The sequence below is a fragment of the Oryzias melastigma genome, linkage group LG17 (genome assembly GCF_002922805.2).
Source record: "Oryzias melastigma strain HK-1 linkage group LG17, ASM292280v2, whole genome shotgun sequence".
In the NCBI taxonomy this organism is placed as follows: Eukaryota; Metazoa; Chordata; class Actinopteri; order Beloniformes; family Adrianichthyidae; genus Oryzias; species Oryzias melastigma.
The window spans coordinates 1,128,771-1,149,579 of NC_050528.1; the positions used below are offsets into that span (position 1 = coordinate 1,128,771).

At 41.3% G+C, this 20,809-nt stretch overlaps 3 protein-coding genes and 1 long non-coding RNA gene across 7 annotated transcripts in view; 2 read left to right on the forward strand and 2 right to left on the reverse strand.

Annotated features, from left to right (window-relative positions):
• Positions 1–954: 954 nt before the first annotated feature.
• Positions 955–2,613, reverse strand: apoda.2 (apolipoprotein Da, duplicate 2). Its single transcript, XM_024274500.2, has 4 exons — positions 2,411–2,613; positions 2,192–2,313; positions 2,025–2,113; positions 955–1,263 (listed from the first exon to the last, which is right to left on the reverse strand). Exons 1-4 carry the CDS (start codon positions 2,528–2,530, stop codon positions 1,022–1,024), a joined length of 573 nt encoding a protein of 190 aa, XP_024130268.1. The 5' UTR covers positions 2,531–2,613; the 3' UTR covers positions 955–1,021.
• Positions 2,614–6,737: 4,124 nt separating this feature from the next.
• On the forward strand, positions 6,738–9,853 carry apoda.1 (apolipoprotein Da, duplicate 1). 3 transcript variants are annotated; one of them, XM_036216490.1, is made up of 4 exons: positions 6,738–6,906; positions 7,004–7,151; positions 8,900–9,021; positions 9,099–9,853. In XM_036216490.1, exons 2-4 carry the CDS (start codon positions 7,035–7,037, stop codon positions 9,490–9,492), a joined length of 633 nt encoding a protein of 210 aa, XP_036072383.1. In that variant the 5' UTR covers positions 6,738–6,906; positions 7,004–7,034; the 3' UTR covers positions 9,493–9,853. The 3 variants fall into 3 exon arrangements, with proteins under 3 accessions (XP_036072383.1, XP_036072382.1, XP_036072384.1); XM_036216491.1 differs by lacking the exon at positions 6,738–6,906 and having other exon boundaries at positions 6,979–7,151; positions 9,099–9,184; positions 9,257–9,853; XM_036216489.1 differs by lacking the exon at positions 6,738–6,906 and having other exon boundaries at positions 6,951–7,151.
• Positions 9,854–17,893: 8,040 nt separating this feature from the next.
• Positions 17,894–20,809, forward strand: part of and2 (actinodin2) — a 5,906-nt gene continuing 2,990 nt past the window's right edge. Inside the window, exons 1-2 of one of the 2 annotated variants that reach the window (XM_024274485.2) lie at positions 17,894–18,465; positions 18,829–18,915. In XM_024274485.2, coding sequence (XP_024130253.1) covers positions 18,849–18,915 — 67 coding nt within the window. In that variant the 5' untranslated portion in view covers positions 17,894–18,465; positions 18,829–18,848. The remainder of the gene's footprint in view (positions 18,466–18,828; positions 18,916–20,809) is intronic. The other variant, XM_024274486.2, reaches the window with a different exon arrangement.
• Positions 20,632–20,809, reverse strand: part of LOC118599988 — a 1,019-nt gene continuing 841 nt past the window's right edge. The window contains exon 2 of the long non-coding RNA XR_004949547.1: positions 20,632–20,798. This is a non-coding gene — a long non-coding RNA (uncharacterized LOC118599988). The remainder of the gene's footprint in view (positions 20,799–20,809) is intronic.

Genomic DNA, 20,809 nt, shown 5'->3' on the forward strand with positions numbered 1-20,809 from the left:
TCAATAAATGTTTATCGTCTTCGGCCCGCGAGTGAACTATCAAAATATTACAGTAAATCAAACAACATAAACACTGGAGCTCCGGTGTTAAAGGGTTAAAATAGAAATCTGGTTCTGGACTAAAGTGGAGAAACAAACAAACGTCTGAACTGATCATCAAACCCACAGAAACTCTGAACAGAACGGTTCACAGACCCAGAAGGATTTGGTCCAATTCTAACAACATTCAGTAGAAGTGATTCTCACAAGTTTTCTGGACTTTATTCAGGAATCATTTTTTAAATGTTCCCAGAGTTATTCTGCTTGTTTTTATAACCTGTTAATGTAAGAAAACATTTCTGCTCCAAACTTAAGCAGAAACATGAAGGGATTTTCTTTTCTTTTTCATTGTAAGATCCAGTGAAGCGCTTCTGGATCAGGTTTGTTTAGTTTCTGAGAGTTTATAACGTTTTGGATCAAAGTTACATTGATTTCCTTTAAAACTCTCACTCTGTTTTTTTCTAAATTACCCTAAAACATTTCTATTCCTCTATTCCCTCTATTCCTCTTTCGTTAGTGGATTGGTGAAAAGTAAACCGTCGTTCATGACACACGTTAGTGGATGTGAGATGTCACCACCCGAGAAAACTGAGCCTGTCAATAAAACCAACACACCCTCCCAGCTGAGGGTCTGTTTGATCCAAAGACAAACGATTCCTTTGAGAAAACATTTGTCGACTCTTTTGAATGTGTTTGAATGTTTCCTTTTTTAAAGTTATCAACTTAATTCTTTCATATGAAACGAACAAAGACAGTAAAAGAGTTGATTCCTCGTGTGTTTAGGAAAGTAAAGAACTTCACATCAAAAGAGTTTTATTTTACGAAGGAACAGTTTTTACATTTTTAAATCCTGTAAAGTTATAAAACTCTTTTGAACTGAAGTCAAATAAATAAACTGTAAACATGAAACACAGAGGTGGTTCGTCTGGTTTTATTTCAGCAGGTGTTTCCGGCGCTCTGCAGACGGGTCCGGATCGCCGCCTCACTGCCCCATGGCGTGGCAGTAGCCCTCCTCCTGGACGGTGGACAGCATCTTGTCCACGCTGACGCCGATGGAGGACAGGATGGCGTGCAGCTCCTCCACCGTCTCCTTGGGCAGGGTGCGCTCCCTGCTCAGGATCCAGGACAGCTCCATGTGGAACAGGCCGTAGTCGGTGCAGCCGTAGACCAGGGAGTGGCCGTCGTAGTCGGTGGAGAGGACCCAGTAGGGGCCGGGGGGAGTGTCTGCAAGACGAGGGAGGAGTTTCAGAGGCTGCAGAGACCCGGGTCGAAATAACCCGAGCTCAGGGGTCTGCAGCCTGCTGCTCTCCCTGGTGGTTCCTCGGCCAAACTTAAATCAGTCATGGAGACGGCTGACCAGCCAGTCGACCGTCGGTCAGCAGCTCCTTAACCAAAACTACTAAAGAAAACAAACAAACAAAGCCCACAAACTAAGACTACCAACCCAAACTAAAATAACAAAACCCAGCAGTGTAAGACTGCTGAGGACAAAGAGAGGGAAAAAATTTAAAAAAAGATTAATAAAAAAAAGCATTTTTTTAAAAGTAAGGATTACTTCATTAGCATTTATGTAATTTAGATTAGTTACATTTATACATAGATGTCTGAGGTTCACATAGATGATAAACTTTGTAGGTTTTTACATCCTGTTGACCTGAAGACGTCTTGTTTGATCAACTCTACCTAAGAATGAACAGATTTTAGGTGCAAAACTTTAGTAAAAAGTTTGACATTTTATGAGTTAAAAGCACAGATTATCTTAAAAAAATACATTTTGAGAGATCCTAAGTTCTTTTAATGTTTTTGTTTTTGTTAGTGCCAAAAAATAGACATAATTCATATTTATTATTAAAAAAGGTCCTGAATCCAAACTTCTTAAAGGCTAAAATAAGATTATCCGGCTCCGTCTAGGTTCTGATCAGTAGAAAATGAGTCCAAATGTCTTTTATCGGTAAAGGTCGCTGACTCCTGATCTACTTCTGTACCTTCATAGAAGGAGACCTCCAGCTTGGCGGGCTCAGCCGGGTCTTTGACTTTAGCAGTACCGACGATGGAGTTGACGGTTCCATCATCCCTTCAAAATAAAGAGAAAAGGTCACATTAAATATTTCTGTGTTTGGGTTGATGGGCAGCAGCTGCAGCTCAGACTCACAGCAGCTCGGAGTTCAGGACCTCGATGACCCCAGGAGCCTTCAGGGTGTAGAAGGCGGTGCTGCACTGACCCTCCTGGAAAGTCGTCGGCAGCCTCGAGAACTCAAACCATTTCCCCAGATACTGCAGAGAGAACACGTCACTTCTTAGGCCGGGCGAAGGCCACACAGCCGCTCAGAACTCTGTTCTGTCCGGTGTCTGCGCGTGGGCGGAGCCTCACCCTGGAGGCGTCAAAGTTGGCCTGAACTGCCGGCGTGGGGCATCGTCCAGCCTTGAAGACCTGAGCGTTTGCTGCAAACGCCAGCAGCAGAGTCACGGGAATCACCTGTGCGGCCCTCATGGTTCCTCCTGCAGAGATTCAACCACAAGTTAGGCGGAGGAGGCGAGCGTGGGCGGACGGCGCCGCAGCCTGCTCACCTGCACGGTCAGATGTGTGCGCCGCCGTCACGCTCTGAGGGGCTTTTAAAGGATGGGAAGTTATTGATCACATTTACGAAACTCCTGGACCCTCCCCATGATGGGAGGGGGGTATGTGAGAGGCAGCAGCTGTGCAAAAATTCACAGATCAAACATCACTGAAGGTTAGTGATGTAACCTTCACCGAGCATGTGGACGTTTCTGGGGTCCACATGCATGTGGGGGTTTGGACGGACGGAGGCTGCAGGGTCAGAACGTAGCATCAGCTGCATAGTTTAACCGAGAACTCAGAGAAAAATACGGTTTATCTTTGGTTTATTGTTAATATCTGTTTCAGAAAAGTCTGTTTTTAACATCAACCTGGTTCATTCAAATGAGTTTATGTCGACCCAATGATCCAAACTGAACCAAAACTTCTTTCTATCCAGAAAAATTCACATTTGATCAAAGAATAATGGTTGGTTTGGTCACTTATTCCTACCTGAGGATGACCTGAGATTCCACTTTATGTCAATACAATTTCTATTTGATTTATTTAGCCCAATATAACAAAAAAATCCCTCATTGGGCTTCATGGTGTTAAATGTTCAGAAGCAGAAGGTCAGTCATGAAATATGAACAATAGCTAAAAAGTAAACATACTGAATAAAACTGGTTAACCTTAGACCCTTCTTCCAGGTTAGGAAAAACTTGATTCAGGAAAAAAAGAAGAAGCTTCAGGAATGTCAACATGAGGGAGAGATCCTGTCCCAGGAGGGACAGGAGATTTACCAGGACTGTTAACGAGGAATGAGCTCACCTAAGTCTATAACGACATTTTTGAATATAGATTATCCAGATAGGACAGGGGGACAGGTGGGGACGAGGTCCACGGCAATACGAGCCAGAGGCAAGGTCCACAGCCAAGATGAGCCAGAGGCGAGGTCCACAGCCAAGAACAGGAGCACACACGATCCACCAGGAATCTCTCCAACTCTGAGATGCAAGATGACGAGCCAGAGGCGAGGTCCACGGTCAAAACTAGCCAGAGGTGCAGTCCACCGCCAAGATGAGCCAGAGGCAAGGTCCACGCCCAAGACGAGCCCTAGGCGAGGTCCACGGACAAGATGAGCCAGAGGCGAGGTCCACGTCCAAGACGAGCCCTAGGCGAGGTCCACGGACAAGATGAGCCAGAGGCAAGGTCCACGCCCAAGACGAGCCCTAGGCGAGGTCCACGGACAAGATGAGCCAGAGGCGAGTTCCACTGCCAAGATGAGCCAGAGGCGAGGTCCACAGCCAAAAAGGGCCAGAAGTGTGGTCCACAGCCAAGACGAGCCAGAGGTGTGGTCCATGGCCAAGACGAGCCAGAGGCAAGGTCCACTGCCAAGATGAGCCAGAGGCGAGGTCCACAGCCAAAAAAGGCCAGAAGTGTGGTCCACAGCCAAGACGAGCCAGAGGTTTGGTCCATGGCCAAGACGAGCCAGAGGCAAGGTCCACAGCCAAGAACAGGAGCACACACGATCCACCAGGAATCTCTCCAACTCTGAGATGCGAGATGACGAGCCAGAGGCAAAGTCCACGGTCAAAATTAGCCAGAGGTGCAGTCTACAGCCAAGACCAGCCAGAGGCGAGGTCCACGGCCATGAACAAGTGCACAGACGATCCACCTGGAATCTGAAATCTCACCCGAGGAGCAACATCCGAATCACACTGGACCCACCAGAAGCTCAGAGAACTAAATATAATAAATAATAAAGAGGAGAGGTGAAGTAAAGGAGAATAGAGAGCAGAACACTAGAGCTGATATGAACAGCAATGATGATAGAAAATATAACATTTATAGTGTGTCAACATTAGCAGCAATAAACAACATTAAATGTTGGATAAAAACATGATTTTAAACAAAAGTCTCTTCTGTCTTCATGATGTTTGTTTTGAGGTTCAGAGATCTGGAGAACAATGCAGACATGTCGTCCCACCCCCCCGACCTTCACAGGCTGAAAGCCAAACTGCTTCTGTCTCAGTCAAACAGAAATCAATGTATTTGAATCTTAGTTTAACCCTTTAACACCTGAGGCTTCGTCTGTGACGCTTAAACACAAAAATCTTTAACATACTAACATTTCAGTTCCACGAGACGCTTTTCTCCTTCAGAATCTTCTGGAACGATCGTGTTAATGGTTGAAAAGTTTCAGTAGATCAAAGAACAGAAACTCTGGAGCTCCGGTGGTAAAGGGTTAAACAAATGTCTCATGAGAAGTGAGGAGACGTTGGAGGACAATGATTACCACGACAAAAAATGATTCGGATGCAGTCTCTGACCCGCCCCCTTCTGTGAATCGGAGGTGTGAAGACAGGTGAGCGTATCTGCATCCCACCTGAGGTCACGTGAAGGTCACACGTGAAGCTGAGTGTACATTCACAGCTGGGGGGGGGTGTGCACGTGCAGAAGCGTGTTTACCGTGTAAAACCTGACAGGTCTGCGTCAAAAGTCACGCGTGTTCTTCAACCTGAAATCTGTCGGATTAAATGAATCTTCATCAAATAAACTCTTGTTTCAAGAAAACTGGTTTTATTTTCTCTTTCAAGAAAGAAATTTTTTTTTTCAATAGCTCAAGTTTAAGAAAATGTCTTATAATAAACATTTTTCTGACCTCACTGGCAGATTTTTCTGCTAATTTAATTAGAATTAGTGATTTATTTTAGTTTTTACAGTGAACGTCTGCAGATGAATTTCCTGCTTGTTTTCTCCATATTTCTGTGCACAGACTAAAGAAGCTGCAGAACAACATCACATGACATCTCCTCAAACTCATTTTATCTCCTGGAATGTTTGGAACTTTATACTATCTGTAAGGAATTGTGTTTTTATACCAAATAGTATTCTTGGCGACTTTAACATTTTCTACAAAGTTGTTTTATTTGGTTTCTTTAATCAAAACGTCTATAAAAGCAGAATTATCTAATTAATCCATTTATAATTCTAGAAAAATCCACAAAAGTAAGTTTTCTTCCAGAAAAAACCCATTTATCTTATCTTTTGATTGATTTATTTGGTTATTTATTTTTAATTTAATATTTTCTATTATACTTGTTTTGCTTTTGTTTGTCTTTTTTCTATTGTGATATGTATATATACCTCTGAATATCGTCAGTAAAATGTTGAGACAAAAGAAATCTCCTCAAATGTTCCGTAACTTTAGTCATCAGATCGTTTGGCTGAAGAAAATCTGACCGTCACAGTGAAGCAGCAACAGCTCACGTGCTGCCCCCTGGTGGAGGAAAACTCACCTACTGCTGACACACAAAACAAGACAGTATTGTAGTTTTAAATATTTAAATTAATATCAACTTTATTTCAGAACAATTTGAACTCTATGGTTTTAAATCACTAATAAAATTTGATTTGTTATGAATCTGATCCTCAAAAACAACAATCTGGTTACAAATCAGAGTTTCCTGTTTAACCAAAGAATTTCCAGTTTTCCTGATACATTTTTCTTTTTGATTAATACATTTTAAATTCAACTAAAGCTATAAAATATGTTTTAACAGTCTGAAGAACAGAAACCAATAAAAAGGAATGTTCTGACAGTCTGCATGTTGTGTGTTCCCGTTTCTCCTCCAGATTCTCCGTTTCCATCTTCTCTGCACAAACCGACTCGGATGTTCGTCAGATCCCCGTCTGATCTGAAGCTCTGATGTCAGCGGGTCCCTTAGAATTCAAAGTGAACTCTGACAGTTCCTTTTATTGTTTTTTTTATTCAAATCATTTCCTGACCATAAAATAACTTTTAGATTTTAACATGAAAATCGAGGATTTGTAACGAGGAATCATCATGAAGGAATCTGATGGATTTTTACATCAGTCTTTGATCTTCAGTTATTTTTCTATCATTCTCCCCTTTAGGATCAACTTTATGACTTTAGTTCCAAACAGCATAAAAAAGAAGAATTTGAATGTTTTTTCAAACAAACAAATGACCTGATGAAAGCAAACATGAACAAATGCAGATTTAAAGCAGCAGAACGCCGTGAACAAACAGAACATCAATGCTCCGGCCGGCAGAGGACTCCTCCTGATTGGTTTATGACATTTCCTCTGGTATTTCTCCCATGATTCTCATTAGCCAATAGCTAACTGCACGTCTGGAATAAAGCCGACGAGCACAAAGAGCAGCATTGAGGAGACGGAGGAGCAGAGAGGAGATCCTGGAGACCACTTCAGCTGGAACCGCAGGATCTGTACGGAGGAGCTCGGACCATCCATCATCCATCATCCATCCATCATCCATCCATCATCCATCCATCACCACACAGGTGAGACGGCTCATTTCTATGAATGTTTTCATAGATTCTCCATCATTTTAGCCTCAGATGATGGGAGTTCCTTCATGAAGCTGAATCTGTGTCTCAGACGTCTCTGCAGGGCTGAGTCCATCAGGAACATGGAGTTTCTGCACGTCGTGGTGTTTGTCCTCCTCTCTGCGCTGGTCGGAGCTCAGGTCCCACACTGGGGTCCGTGTCCGGAACCGGAGGTCCAACAAGCCTTCAGCCTCAAACAGGTAGACGGCCTGGAAGCTCAACCTGCAGCAGCAGGAGGTCCTCCGAGGAGTAAACTGTCCTGACGGGCAGCAGTCTGTGTGCACGTCATCAACAGTCTGAGGATTCTGATGCTTCAGGACAGGAGTCGGCAACCTTTAACAGTAAAAGAACCGTTTGGGCTCGTTTTCTACTAATCAGAACCGAGAAGGAGCCGCATAGTTTTACTTTAGCCTTAAAGAAATTTGGACTTTCATTCATGACCTTCTTTTTTAAATAACAAATATGAATTATGTCTACTTTCCAGCACGAACAAAAGCAAAAATATAAAAAAGAATCTGGCATTTCTCAAAATTTGATTGTTCTTTTTTTTTTATTTGACAGAACCTCAAATAACTTATTTTCAAAATAAAAGATTCTCTGTGACAAACAGGATCATCTCTGGACAGCTACTATTATTGTGCAGCATAAGATAATATCTGTTTCTAAATCATAAAAGATCAAACTTTTTACCAAAGTTTGGCTTTACAAATGAAATCTGTTCATTCTTAGGTAGAGTTGATCAAACAAGACGTCTTCAGGTCAACAGGATGTAAAAACCTACATAGTTTATCATCTATGGCACACGCGTCAAAGTCACGGCCCGGGGGCCGGATCCGGCCCTCCAGATCGTTTTATCTTATTTTATTAATGACCTGATCTTATCTTGAGCTCATTTCTAACTTGTAGAATTTTGACAAAATATATTTTATGGAGAGTAAAATACTGAAAGTTATTTAAGGTTTAATTTGATTTATTCTGGAATAATATTCCTGCCTTTTTATTATTTACAATTATGTTAAAAAGTTACGGTTTTAAAATGTAAAAATTGTCATTCTGCAGCTTTTTGGACTATTTCGACATTTACAAAGATTTTTAGGCTATTTTTAAGTTTTGGCAATATTTCAGCTACATGCTAGCTGTTTTGGCTACTTTAGGGCTTTTTTTATTTTTTGTTTTTTTTAGCTTTTTAAAAAGTTTTTTGGGCTATTTTGGAGTTCCGCTAATATTCACACGCTAGCTGTTCTGGCTAATTCAGACTTTTTTCAGTGTTTTAGGCTAATTTTTCAGCTGCATGCTAGCTGCTTTGGGAAACCTACGTTTTTTTTTTTTTTTTTTTTTTCATTTTTTAGGCTGATTTGGCTTTTAGCTGATATTTTAGCTGACTCTTAGCTTCAGCGTTTTCAGCTTTCAGTTTCAGTGATTCCAGCTATCAGCACTAGTATCTTTAGCAGCCAAATTCAGCTTACAGCATTCACACTAGAATTATTACAGGTAATGCTATATAACTTATGTTAAAAAGTCACGATTAAAAAAAATGTAGTTTTAGAGTGTTCAGTAAATGTTTATCCCGGTTTGACCTCAGGTGTGTTTTGGATTCTGGCCTCCTGTGTGATTGAGTTTGACATCTCTGCTCTCTGTGCACCTCAGCCAACAATTTATAAATGTAACTATTTTGAATGAAATAAAGGCTAATTAAGTAATCCTTACTTTATTTTTCTTCATTCCGAGAGCCACTATGGTAAAAGAGCCAAATGTGGCTCTCCTAAAACCTCTGTTTTAGGAGATGAAACTCTAAAATGTTTTAGCATCACGTATTGTTACAGAAAAAATGTAAAGTTGTTTAAAGTTTCATTGAGCTTTTTAAAGCATTTTTACCACTTTAATGATGAAACAATTCCTCAAAATGAGCTAAGCTAAAGCAGCCTGATGACCCCCCCCCCCCCCACAGTTCATGGGCCGGTGGTTCGAAATCGCCAAACTGCCCGCCCAGTTTGAGAAGGGCCGCTGCATCGAGACCAACTTCACCCTGAGAACTGACAGCTCCATCCGTGTGGTCAGCTCTGAGATCCTGTGAGTCGTCGTCGTCCCCCCCCCCTCAAAGTCCAGTCTGAGGTCATCCACTCTGTTAATCAAATCTGTTGGAACAGGAAAGGGGAGCTGAAAAAGATCGAGGGGACCGGCATCATCGAGGACCCAAAGAACCCGGCCAAGCTGGGCATCACCTACTCCTACGGTGAGTGCGGCGGCGTGACGGCCTCAGGGAGAGGTCAGGAGGTCATCATGATGTCGGTCTGCTCCCCCACAGTGCTGCCCTACTCCCCCTACTGGATCCTGTCCACCGACTACGTCAACCAGGCGCTGGTGTACTCGTGCACCGACGTGCTCCGGCTGTTCCACGTGGACTTCGCCTGGGTGCTGGGCCGCACGCGGAGCCTGCCCGAGGCCACCATCGACAAGGCGCGGGAGGTGTTCGCCCACAACAACATCGACGTGACCAGAATGATTCCCAGCAGGCAGCTGGGCTGCGACAAAACGCTCTGAGGCCTTCAGAGACCAAAGCGGAGGAAAAAACGCTTGAAAACAGAGATTATGACATCAGAATCTTTATAACTGGAATGATGTCATTAGTCAAAATAACAATGAGAGAAACATGATCTCTGTTGTTAAATCTTAACACACCGTCAACAGGATTATTCCAGTAGATTGTGAAGCTCGTCGAGCCGCTTTTCTCCTTCACAATCGACTGGAATGATCCTGTTAATGGTTGAATAGTTACAGTAAATCAAAGAACATGAACGCTGAAACTCCAGCATTAAAGGGTTAAACACGTCATGCATTAGAAGAAGTGATGCAAACTCTAAAGTGGTGAAAAAGTGTAACAATTTTATCAATAAAACAACAAATACTACTTTTATGTTCCTTTTTGATTCTAAAATATACTCTTAGTTTTTCTCATGTTTGGGTGAGCTTTATTTTGAAATCCTTGTTTGTGTTTCATTAACGTATTGAGTTTCATGATGATGGAGGACGAGCATCAAACCCTGATCCGCTCTCGGTGCGTCCGCTCATCCACGTCTGTCATCGGGACATTTCTGATGATATTCTCCCTGCAGGTGATTCTGGACTCGTTTAGGACGTCCTCACGTTCTTATTTTAGGATTTCATTTGAAAATACACAAATAAAACTAGATAACTGCGATAATTCTAGTGTGAATGTTTTTTGCTGAAAGTAGTTGTTGAAGATGCTGAAGCGTTTAGCTAAAAATGGTGACTCAATTTACTTTAAATTATGAAGGGATTAGCTAATAATACAAAACTATTTGCAAAATGTTAAATTTGCTAAAAGACTGGAAATTTTATTAAAGAACTATGAACGAGCGCCTAAGTTAAGCTAAACTTCTGAAAAATGTGTAGTTTGCTTAAAACTCCCTAATTCATGTTAATTTAACAAAAACATTTAGTGTGTTGCTTAAATATCAGTTAAACTCCAAATTAGCCCAATAAATCTTCGTAGATGTCATAGCCATAAAAGCTAGCTCGTTGGTTAAATACCAGCTAAACTCTAAAATAGCCTAAAGATCCTCCGTAAATGTAAAAACACTAGCCTGTTGCCAAATTAGAACCAAATTAGCCAAAATGTTAGCCTGTTGGTAAAATATTAAGTAAACTCATTTTTTTAATAACTCTAAAAGATGAAACCATGAATATATTTAAAGGTTTGTTGCTAATCTGCTTAAAATTATGAAATTTTACTTCCTCATTTATGTCCTATAGGTCATATTTTGCTCAATATTTCAAAACTAAAAAGTTTATAAATGCCAAAAATACAAGCAGTAAAGTCCTGAACGGGCTGAAGGTTTTGATACTAAGATTGATGAAATCACTGACAGTGTGATTGAGATTTTATGGGCTGAAAAAGGTACAGAAAGGATGAGGAGAATCACTTTAGTGTGAATGCTGAATAAACAATCACACAATACGATGATGCTGAACTGATCAGAAACAACACAACACAGTGAGGATTGTGTCCAGGTTTTGTGTTGCTCCTGGAAGCAGAATTATTTGAACACAGACAATTCAGACAATTGGAATAAACACAAAAAGCGTTTCTCTGAATCTGATTCACTGTTTTAGTACATTTATTGTCACAAAATTACAGATTTATACAAAAAAAAATCAGGACTTTTTCCTTTAAATTATGACTTTTTGAATATTAAATTTACAATTTAATTCTTGGAAATGTTATCAACTTTATGACAGTATTTTCATTTATTTTCTTTAGCGATGGCCCTAACTCTTCGTCCTGTTTACTCATGAAGTGAGTAAGTTCTGTCAAAGACGATGTTGTCTGGAAACGATCCCTCAAATCTAGTTTTTATTCTGGAACAAAACAGATCAGAATCTGAATCTGGGACACGAGCAGCAGGACAGACATCTGAGCAGAGCCAGAACCAGAACCAGACCCAGAACCAGAACCAGAACCCCCGTCCCAGAAACCTTCATGGATCAGAACCAAAACATGATTATTCTCATCTGGATATCTGGGTTTACTTCAGTTTGGGTCACGGCGCTCCTGAATCCTGCGGTCCTTGAACTTCTCACAGCAGTTATTCTATAAAAGATGCTTATGATCAGAAGCTCCGCCCATCACGCCTGCTCGGTTTTTCTATGTTTTGGGTCCGACTCACCGGTTCCTGGAGGACGGATTCTGTTTCCTCACAGTTATTTCTGTTGAAGCTGAACTTCTGTGTCCTTAAATGTGAACACATTTTCAGGATGTTTTGGGGGAAAAACAGAAAAAGCTGAAACTACTTTTGAGTGTGAACTAAAAACTGAAACTGAAATGAATCTGATGGTGAGTTCAGGAACGTTTCCTCCAGACGTTTCATGTCACGATTCTCACATTGAGTCTGTATTTAATGTCCTGATCTTCAGTGTTTTCAGACAAACGTCAAACATGCAGAGGATGGACTGATGGGGAGGAGGATCTGCTGACCCCCCGTGTCCCCCCCCAGCAGGACGTCTCTTTATGACCTCACAGGATCTCCTCGGTTTGATGGCGGAGCGCGATCTTCATCCTGAGGCTCTTCACTTCAAACGGCCGCCTGGTGGGGTCAGACTCCTGCAGAGCCTCAGCAGGAGCTTGGAGGACGCTCTCTGCAGGAGGCGGAGCCTTTACGACCTCTCGCGCCGCAGGTGAGCATCGTTCCACCGCCGCGGCTCCGAGGTCAGCGGCCTCCACGTTTCCACCAAAACGCTGCTTCACCTGAACCAGCAGAACGCCGCCGGGCCGCCTTCAGCCTGCACACGGCTTCAGAACGTCCTGGAGAAGCTGGAATGAAGAACGTCTGGAAGGTTCCTCCAAAATTAGAACATTTTATTCAAATCCCGTCAATCTTTATTTAAAAAAAACACTTTCAAACTAAAGAGACGAACAGAGAAACAAACTAATAAACGAATAAAAACCCAAAGTAACAAACAGGAAGTCTTGAATGAGCCGACAGGAAGTGAAGCTAAATTAAAATGGGGGAGGGGGGGTCATGGTTGTTCTCTTTTTTGGAGGCGTTTTAGATTGAATTATTTCTGTTAGCAGTAACTTGTCGTTTTTCCCGTCTCTCCAGATGATCTTCAGTTCGTAAACCCTCAGCTGTCCTCATTCAAGCAGATCATCATCAGCCGAACACGTGGTGAAACGTCCAGCCGCCTCAGATCTCAGTCTCTGAGCCTCTACTGGAAAACATGTTTCTCATCTGGGATCTGGAGAACATTAAATCTTTACAGAAAAAACAACGACGTTTCATAGAAACCTTTGAAAGTGTTTCTCAGGAGAATTCAGAAACGTGATCCATGAAGCTCAGTCGAGAATTAGCACCTTATAAAGGAGCAGGATTGGATCCACATGTGGGGGGGGGTAACGATGCTGACGGTCATTACGGTTAACGAGCTGTCAGCTCATGGACATCTCCAGAGGAAGTTGGCATGTGAAGTGCAGACAGGAAGTGCTTTCATGTGGTTCATTACCAACATATTTGATCCTGATGGTGATTCTGATATTTTACATCCTAAATGAAGGAAAATGAGACGTTTGTGGTCATAATGAGAAGATTTTTGGGGGGAAAAACATTTTTAAAAACTTCCATGAACTGTATAACAGGAATTCTCCTCCTAAAAGAAAACTCCTGGCTCCTCATTATGTTCTCCTGGTTTTCCATGGCGGTAATAAGGAATCATGAAAGGCTCGGGAGGCCCCGCGGGCCCCTGGTCACAGCAGCATCCTCCTCATAGCTGCACAGCAGCTGGTTTTGGGTTAGCAGGAGGACTTAAGCCCCCAGCAAAAAAACAAAAGGAGGAACTGGTTGAGTTCTGGATTCTGAACATGAACTCTCGTGGACTCTGGTTTCTGGCCTGAGCTGGACCTGGGTCACTGGACCAGCTGTCAAATATCCCCCAGCATGCACCGCTCTGTGGGTCTGTGGCAGGGGTCTCCAAGTCAATCGGACAGGGGGCCAGAATCCAAAACACACCTTAGATCACGGCCGAACAGATAAACATTTATGAAACACTCTAAAACTACATTTTAAAACTTTAAAACCGTAAGTTTTAACATAATTATGAACTAGATATATAACATTACCTGTGATAATGCTTGTGTGAATGCTGGAAGCTGGATTTGGATACTGAAGATAATAGTGCTGATAGTTGAAGATGCTGAAATTGATAGCTTAAAACACTAAAGTTGATAGCAGGCTAAAACATTAGCTAAATGCCAAATCAGCCTAAAAACAAAACAAAACAAACAAACAAACAAAAAACAGCTAACATGTAGCTGATAAAGTTGCTAATCTGAAAAAACCCAAATTAGCCAAAACAGCTAGCATGTAGCTGAAATATTAGCTAAACTATAAAACAGCATAAAATATCTTAGTAAATACCAAAATAGTACAAAAAGTTAGCAGAATGACAATTTTTAAAACTGTAACTTTTAAACATAATTCTGAATAATAAAAACTCAGGAATATTATTCCAGAATAAATCAACTTAAACCTTAAATAACTTTCAATATTTTACTCTTCATAGAAATATATTTTGTCAAAATTATACAAGTTAGAAATGAGAACAAGATAACATCGGGTCATTAATAACAATAGAATAGAATGATCTGGAGGGCCGGATCCGGCCCCCGGGCCTCGGTTTTGACAGGTGTGGTCTATGGTTTTGTGGCTGCAGACTCATCAGCCTCTCAGCCATCGTTCTTTCCGGTTTCAGGCTCAGAGGAAGTTCTCCTGCTCCATGGAAAACTCTTCCTGGAGGACGCAGCACTTTGTTCCAAAATAGAAAAGTCTTTTTTGTTTTTACTGTTCAGAGAGACTCCTCAGGTGAGCAGAAACCGTTCACGGTGAAAGAACACCTGCAGGTTTGAGGTTCAGTCCTCGCTGCAGGAACCATCAGAAGATCCAAAACACTCAAGAACCTTTTTAGACATTTTCACCTGTAAGCCCCTCCCATAAAAATGGTGGAAATTCTCTAACAAAAGCTAAAAAAACATGAAGAACTTGAACTTCTTTCAGCTTCTGTCTTTGCTGCTCCGTTTGATCCAGAAGATTCTTGAAGTTTCTTCAGGAAACTCAGAGGCTGAAACGGTTCTGCTGGTTTCATGAAGTTCTGAGTTCAGCTGCAGATCTGCTGATCCTGTCCTTCCTCCTGTCTTTGAGGCAGGTAGATCAGGTATAGAGAGACAGTATTCCCCGTTATCCTGAGTGAGGATCAGCAGATCTGTGTCTTCAGTGTTCATCTTCAGGAATGAGGTCCAAAAACGTTTTCATTTAACCCCAAACAGAAATGATGTTTCTGTTCTCAGTGTTTCAGGGTTTTGGTGATGTGTTCCATGTTCTCTGTAACTCCAAACATCACTCTTCGCTCTGAACTTCCTGAAGTCAAACATTTGTATGAAATCTAACTTGTATCGTGTCCTAAAACTTTGACATTTAATGTATCTGGAGCTTTAAGGTCTGAAAAAATAGTTTTCTTCACCAAATCCTTTTTTGGGTCAGAATGTGAAATCCTGAAGCGGATGTGTTAACCCCCCCCATCAGCTGCCTCTGGTTAATTGTTGTCATCAGACACACCCGCCTGAGTTCCTTCAGTCTCCGTCGTAGGCTGAGAGACCGTCTTCCTTCTGCTTGGCTCCTCACAGAAGTATTTACAATAGATGTACCTTGAATGTCCTTGGACAGGTGAACCAGGTGTTTGAACGAAAGCTCTGAACAGTCCGCTTCAGGAAGAGCGACCGAATCCTTCATTACTCTCCGTCACGACCTCTGCTATGGTTATCGGACTCTGCTCCAGCTCTGTCAGGTGTTCCCCTCAACTGACTGTTGTTCCTGCTGCTGATTCCCTCCAAGAAGTTCACCTGAGGTCCTTAAGGTCCAGGAGCAGAACCTAAAACCTGCTCACTCATACTCGACCTCCAAACAAGGCGGAGCCCACTGCACCACAGCCAGATTTAAAACCTCAACGACACCGAGAGAAAAATTCACAGTTCATCAGTTCATATGGATCAAATAAATCCATCATCAATCATATTCAGAGATTAATTTTTCCAGATGAAAGATTTTCTCCACTGATCCTTCAGTTGAAGGAGATCCAAACACAAATCAATAATCGATATTGGAAAATACCGTCTGGATTGAGATTTAAAGATTGTTTGTTCACATATTTAATGTATTATCTTAATACTTCACCTGCACTGATCAGAACCAGGTGTTTATCTCTGAGTCAACCTGATGGGATCAAAATGTTCTGATTCATTCAGGATCAGTGAATCTGATCCAATCGGATCGATCGGAATGAATCAGATCAACAACCACAAACTATATAAATGGAATCGTAGTCAAAGTGAATGATTACAGCTGTAAAACTTACCTGGATGTGAACAGTGACAGCTCCTCTTCCTCATTTTACTGAGCGTCATAAATCCACATGCTGACCTCTGACCTCACCAACGGTCCGGAGCCAAAGGCCGCTCTGCTCGCGGATCGTCGTCTTCTGAAGGGAGGATCATGAAAACGTCGCCAGCTGCATCTACAGACACGCGTCCCGGACAGAATGACGGATCGCTCCTGCAATCTTCGGCATTTTTCAAACCTGCCATCTGGACTGTAATGACATGTTATTTCCGTTCATATTTCTCTGAGTTTCAGTTTTTTAAAGCGTCCTTGAAAAGTTTTCAGCTCCTCCAGATGTCCTGAAATTCTTTGGAGCTCAGAGATGGAATTATGAGTCTGCATGCGGAGCAGGACGCGCTCCTCAACAGGAATTGGGGTTTTACTGCGCTGAGGAGCACCTGTTCAGCGTGTAATTACACTGTACATTTACAGAGCCCAGGCTCCGCCCACTGTCCACCTCAGACATTCTGCAGATGCCGTTCTGTGAATGATGGTCTGCAGGAATGCTGGAGATCTGCAGATGTAGATGTTTGGGTTTCTTTAGCATAAATGTGTCCGTGGAAACTCCACACACAGATCCTCTAATGTCAAAATCCAAAACACACCTGAGGTCGCGGCCGAACAGGATAAACATTTATTAAACTCTAAAACTACATTTTAAAACATTTAATCTGTAACATTTTAACATAAACATGAACTAGATATATAGCATTACCTGTGATAATGCTAGCGTGAATTTAGCTGCTGAAGATAATAGTGCTGATAGCTGAAGATGCTGAAATTGATAGATGAAAACACTGAAGCTCAAAGCTGAAAACGTTGAAGTTGACAGGCAGCTAAAATATTAGCTAAACCAAATTAGCCTAAAAACTAAAAAAAGCCAAAACCAGCCATAACAGCTAGCATGTAGCTGAAATATTAGCTAAACTCCGAAACATCTTAAAAATCTTAGTAAATTCCAAAATAGTCCAAAAAGCTAGAAGAATGACAATTTCTAAAACTTTAAAACCGTAACTTTTTAACAGAATTATGATTAATAAAAAGGCAGGAATATTATTCCAGAACAAATCAACTTAAACCTTAAATAACTTTGACACACGTGGTCCAGCTGAAGACCACATCCAGCTTCTGTCTTCAGTCAGTTTGGCTTCATCAAAGCTCGGCTCACTTCTCTGAACAACAGAAACAGTTTCAAACACTTTTCTGGCCTCTGTGCACATTTTGTTTTCATTTATTTTTTTTATAAAATTGCATCAAACTTCAGAATCTTTCATCAAATTTCTTAACAGATCAAAAACAGCAGGTCTTCGTGAATGGAGCCCTATCAGACGTCGTGGTCTCAAACACAGGCTCTCCACGAGGCTGGGTTCTATCGCCACTCCTTCTGTACTAACAGCTGCAGGTCACAGAGCGAGGGCAGCTACTTGGTGAAGTTCTGATGACACAGCACTCCGGACCCTCCTACAAGAACCTGAGCTGGACCATGGCAGTGCCATGTCAGATTTTGTAGACTGGTGTGACGAGAATTTCTTAGAGTTGAATGTGGAGAAAACAAGAACTCATCATTGACTTTAGAAGAAACAAAGTGAAACCACAAGCGAGCTCCATTCACGGACAGGAAGCTGAAATTGTTGGAAACTATAGATATTTAGGGACTGTGTTTGACTCCACCCTAAAATTGGACACAAACACAGAATCCTTAGTGAAACGATGCCAACAAAGAACTTACCTACTAAGACGGCTGACCTCTTTTAAAGTCTGTAACAACATTTTAAGGATGTTCTATCAGTCTTTTATCGAGAGCCTTTTAATGTTTTCTTTTGTCTGTTGGTTTGGTGGCCTGTCTATCAAAGACAAAAACAGACTTAATAAGATTGTTAAAGTCTGTTCTAAGGTCACAGGTATTCAACAGAAGAGTCTGAACTCTGGAACCACCCAATCAGCACAGACACAGCTGTCCTGCAGGCTCCGCCTCCTGCAGCAGCAGTCTTCTGTTTAATGTTCCACATGTTCAACTGAGCAAAAAACAAGTTTATTCATCTTTATTTTATTTACTTCGAGGCCTGAGAGAAGCCTCCAGAGCAAGCAGAAAAGTCGTTTCCATGGTGACCATCAGCTGTTCTGCTCTACGCCATGAAACCCTCTGAACTTTAACAACAGCAGCTCCGTTTCAGGAAATTCATCAAGCCTGAACTGCTGGTCTCCAGCAGGTAAAGGTCTGGTTTGAAGAACCCTCTGGAGGTCTGAGACATAAACCAGCAGAAGTTCATCCTGATGCAGCAACGTTTCTCTGACGCTCAAACTTTGGTTCACGGTCGCATTACAAATCATCAGAAAGTTTAAGTCTAGGAGTGAAGAAGCTCTAAATGCAAATGATCTCCGGGCCGGGCCGCAGGACGCCACTGGTTGGACGTTCAGCTGAACAGCAGCCAATCGCGGAGCTCCGGCGGCTCGCAGGAGCTGCCTTTGCTGTTTAATGGTTACAGGGCCTCCTTAAAATGTTTCCCCCCTCGTCCAGCAGAGCAGAGAGCTGAGAAGTGCAGCCCCCCCACAGGAGACACCTTCACAGGTAAGGACACGCTCAGAGGGACTTTCTGGAGTAACATCTGCTCTCTAACTCTGGAGCAGATTCAGAAAGATTCAACGTTTTCAGGACTCCTATTTAATAACCAAACACGCAGACCTGAAACGTTTGTTTGATTCTTACCTAAAAGGGTTTTTTAATTTTTGTTCTCCTTGAAAAGTTTCTTCCCAGCTTCTCCTGAATCTCCTTCATCGTTTTCTGCTTCAGACACCAGAAAACGTTCAACTTTTCTCTGTTTATGAAAAGATTTCCAGACAGAGAAACTCTCTAAAGACACAAACAGAAACTGAATCTGCAGCGTCAGCCTGAAGCCTCTGAGGTTGAACTGAAAATGTTTCTTCTCTGTAGGAAGAACAGAAACCTCCGAGATGTTCGCCGCCGGTCGAGCGCCCCTCATCCACACTGGACTCCTGCTAGCCGTCGTCTTATTACCAGGTGAGAACAAATTTCCTGCTTTTCTCCACTCAGGAAATAATCTGTTTCTTTTAATATTCCCATCAGATGTTTTCTCATATGAGGAACAGTCATTTTTCCTGAACATGATCCAATATTATCTACATGTTAACATCCTTCACAGCTAAATGCAGATAAAATGAGACAGTAATGATGACATCACCCTGATACCTCGTCTTTTTACCTTCTTAATTAAAGCGCTTCAGCTCCAAACGTACTTTAACCCTCATAAACCCAGACCCGTGTTTCCTTAGAGGAAAGTTCTGTGGAGTCCACTGCAGGTCTAGTGGACCAGAACTCACTTCTGAGGTTCTAACAGGTTCATTTACTGCATTTAAAAGGGAAAACACAAGTAAATGTTTTAAAAATGATTTTAAATAAAGTCAGATGTCAACTTAAACATGATTAACATTCACAGTTACATGTAAAACATTTTATTTTAATGTTTCATCATCTTTCCCATCAGCCTTTGCATCAGTTTAATGCATAAATCAGTGATTTTATTTCTCTTAACTGTGACATTTGGTAAAAAACAGATTTGAGATTTAGTAAATTACTATTTGTTAAAAAAAGATTTTGTAATGTTTTATGAACAAAAAGTAATTTTCATTTTTACATGTGAACTTTTCTATTTTTAATAAATGAAATAAAATAGTTTGTGTGAAGCAAAAATAAACTTTTTAAAATATTGTAGTTTTAAGTTTAAGTGAACAAACAAGGAAACAAACAAAAGGGAAAAGAACAGGAGAGAAACGAAAATGAAATTTAATAATTTCCAGAAACAATTAGATTAAATTCGCAAGATCCTGAATCGATTTGATTCTGATTTTTGGTCGATTCTTTCGATTCATTTCAAATTTGAGTTTATACATTTATGCACATCTGTTTAGAAATACATTAATAATCTACTATATGTTTTGAAGATATTCATACTAATCTGATCCAGTTCAGACACTGATAAATGTATCAGTGAAATAATGAGATTGTTAATATCATCCAGAGTTACATGGATTCTATGAAGAAGAAGCTCCATTTGCTTCTCATGGAGGGCGTTTTAGTTTAGCCACTAGGTGGCGATCCCGCTGTAGCATTACTTTTTTTTTCAAGAAGAAGAAAGAATGAGCAAAGAAACAGTTTTTTAGACCACAAATAGTTACTTTAAAAAATATGTCCTTTAAAGTGAAGAAAATTCATATAAAGAAGTTCATTTAGTCAGAATGTATCTTTACTTCGACCAAGTGTTAGCATTAGCCGTCCTATGGGAAATTCCATTATACGTTAGCATCAAGCTAGTGGACTCTAGGTTTATGCGCTAAATCAATCTCTATTTTTATGAATCGATTATTGATCTATGAAGCTTAGATCAATTCAAACCGATTATTTGATTTTATCAACCCGGCCCGAATTTTAACTCACCTGCACATTTGGATTTCACTGTATTTTATTTTTCTGTATTATTGTTGTATTCATACAAGGTACTGCTACTGACCTCCTCATGAACAGAATATCCCAGTTCTTCTCTTCTCTAGCGTTTCACGGCGTGTTGACCTGGTGTTGATCTTAAATGAGACAAATAACAAACAAACACCCTTAAAGCAGCTCTGACTGAGTCGTTTTTCTGTCTGAACTTCTGATCCGTCTGGGTTTTGTTTAGTAACTTTTTTTCAGAGCAGAGGTCAGTGTTCAGCTTCAGGGAGATTTTTTTTTTTTTGCATGAAAAGCTCAGAAAGTCCCTCACAAACCTGGAAATGAGCAGAAACGCTTTGATGAGAGCCATAAAGGATCAGCATCCTCGGCTGTCGGTAAAACAGCAGGAGGCGTTTTCTGGAGTCGAAACGCCGCTCCTGGAGGTTTTCCACGTGAACCTAACAGAGGA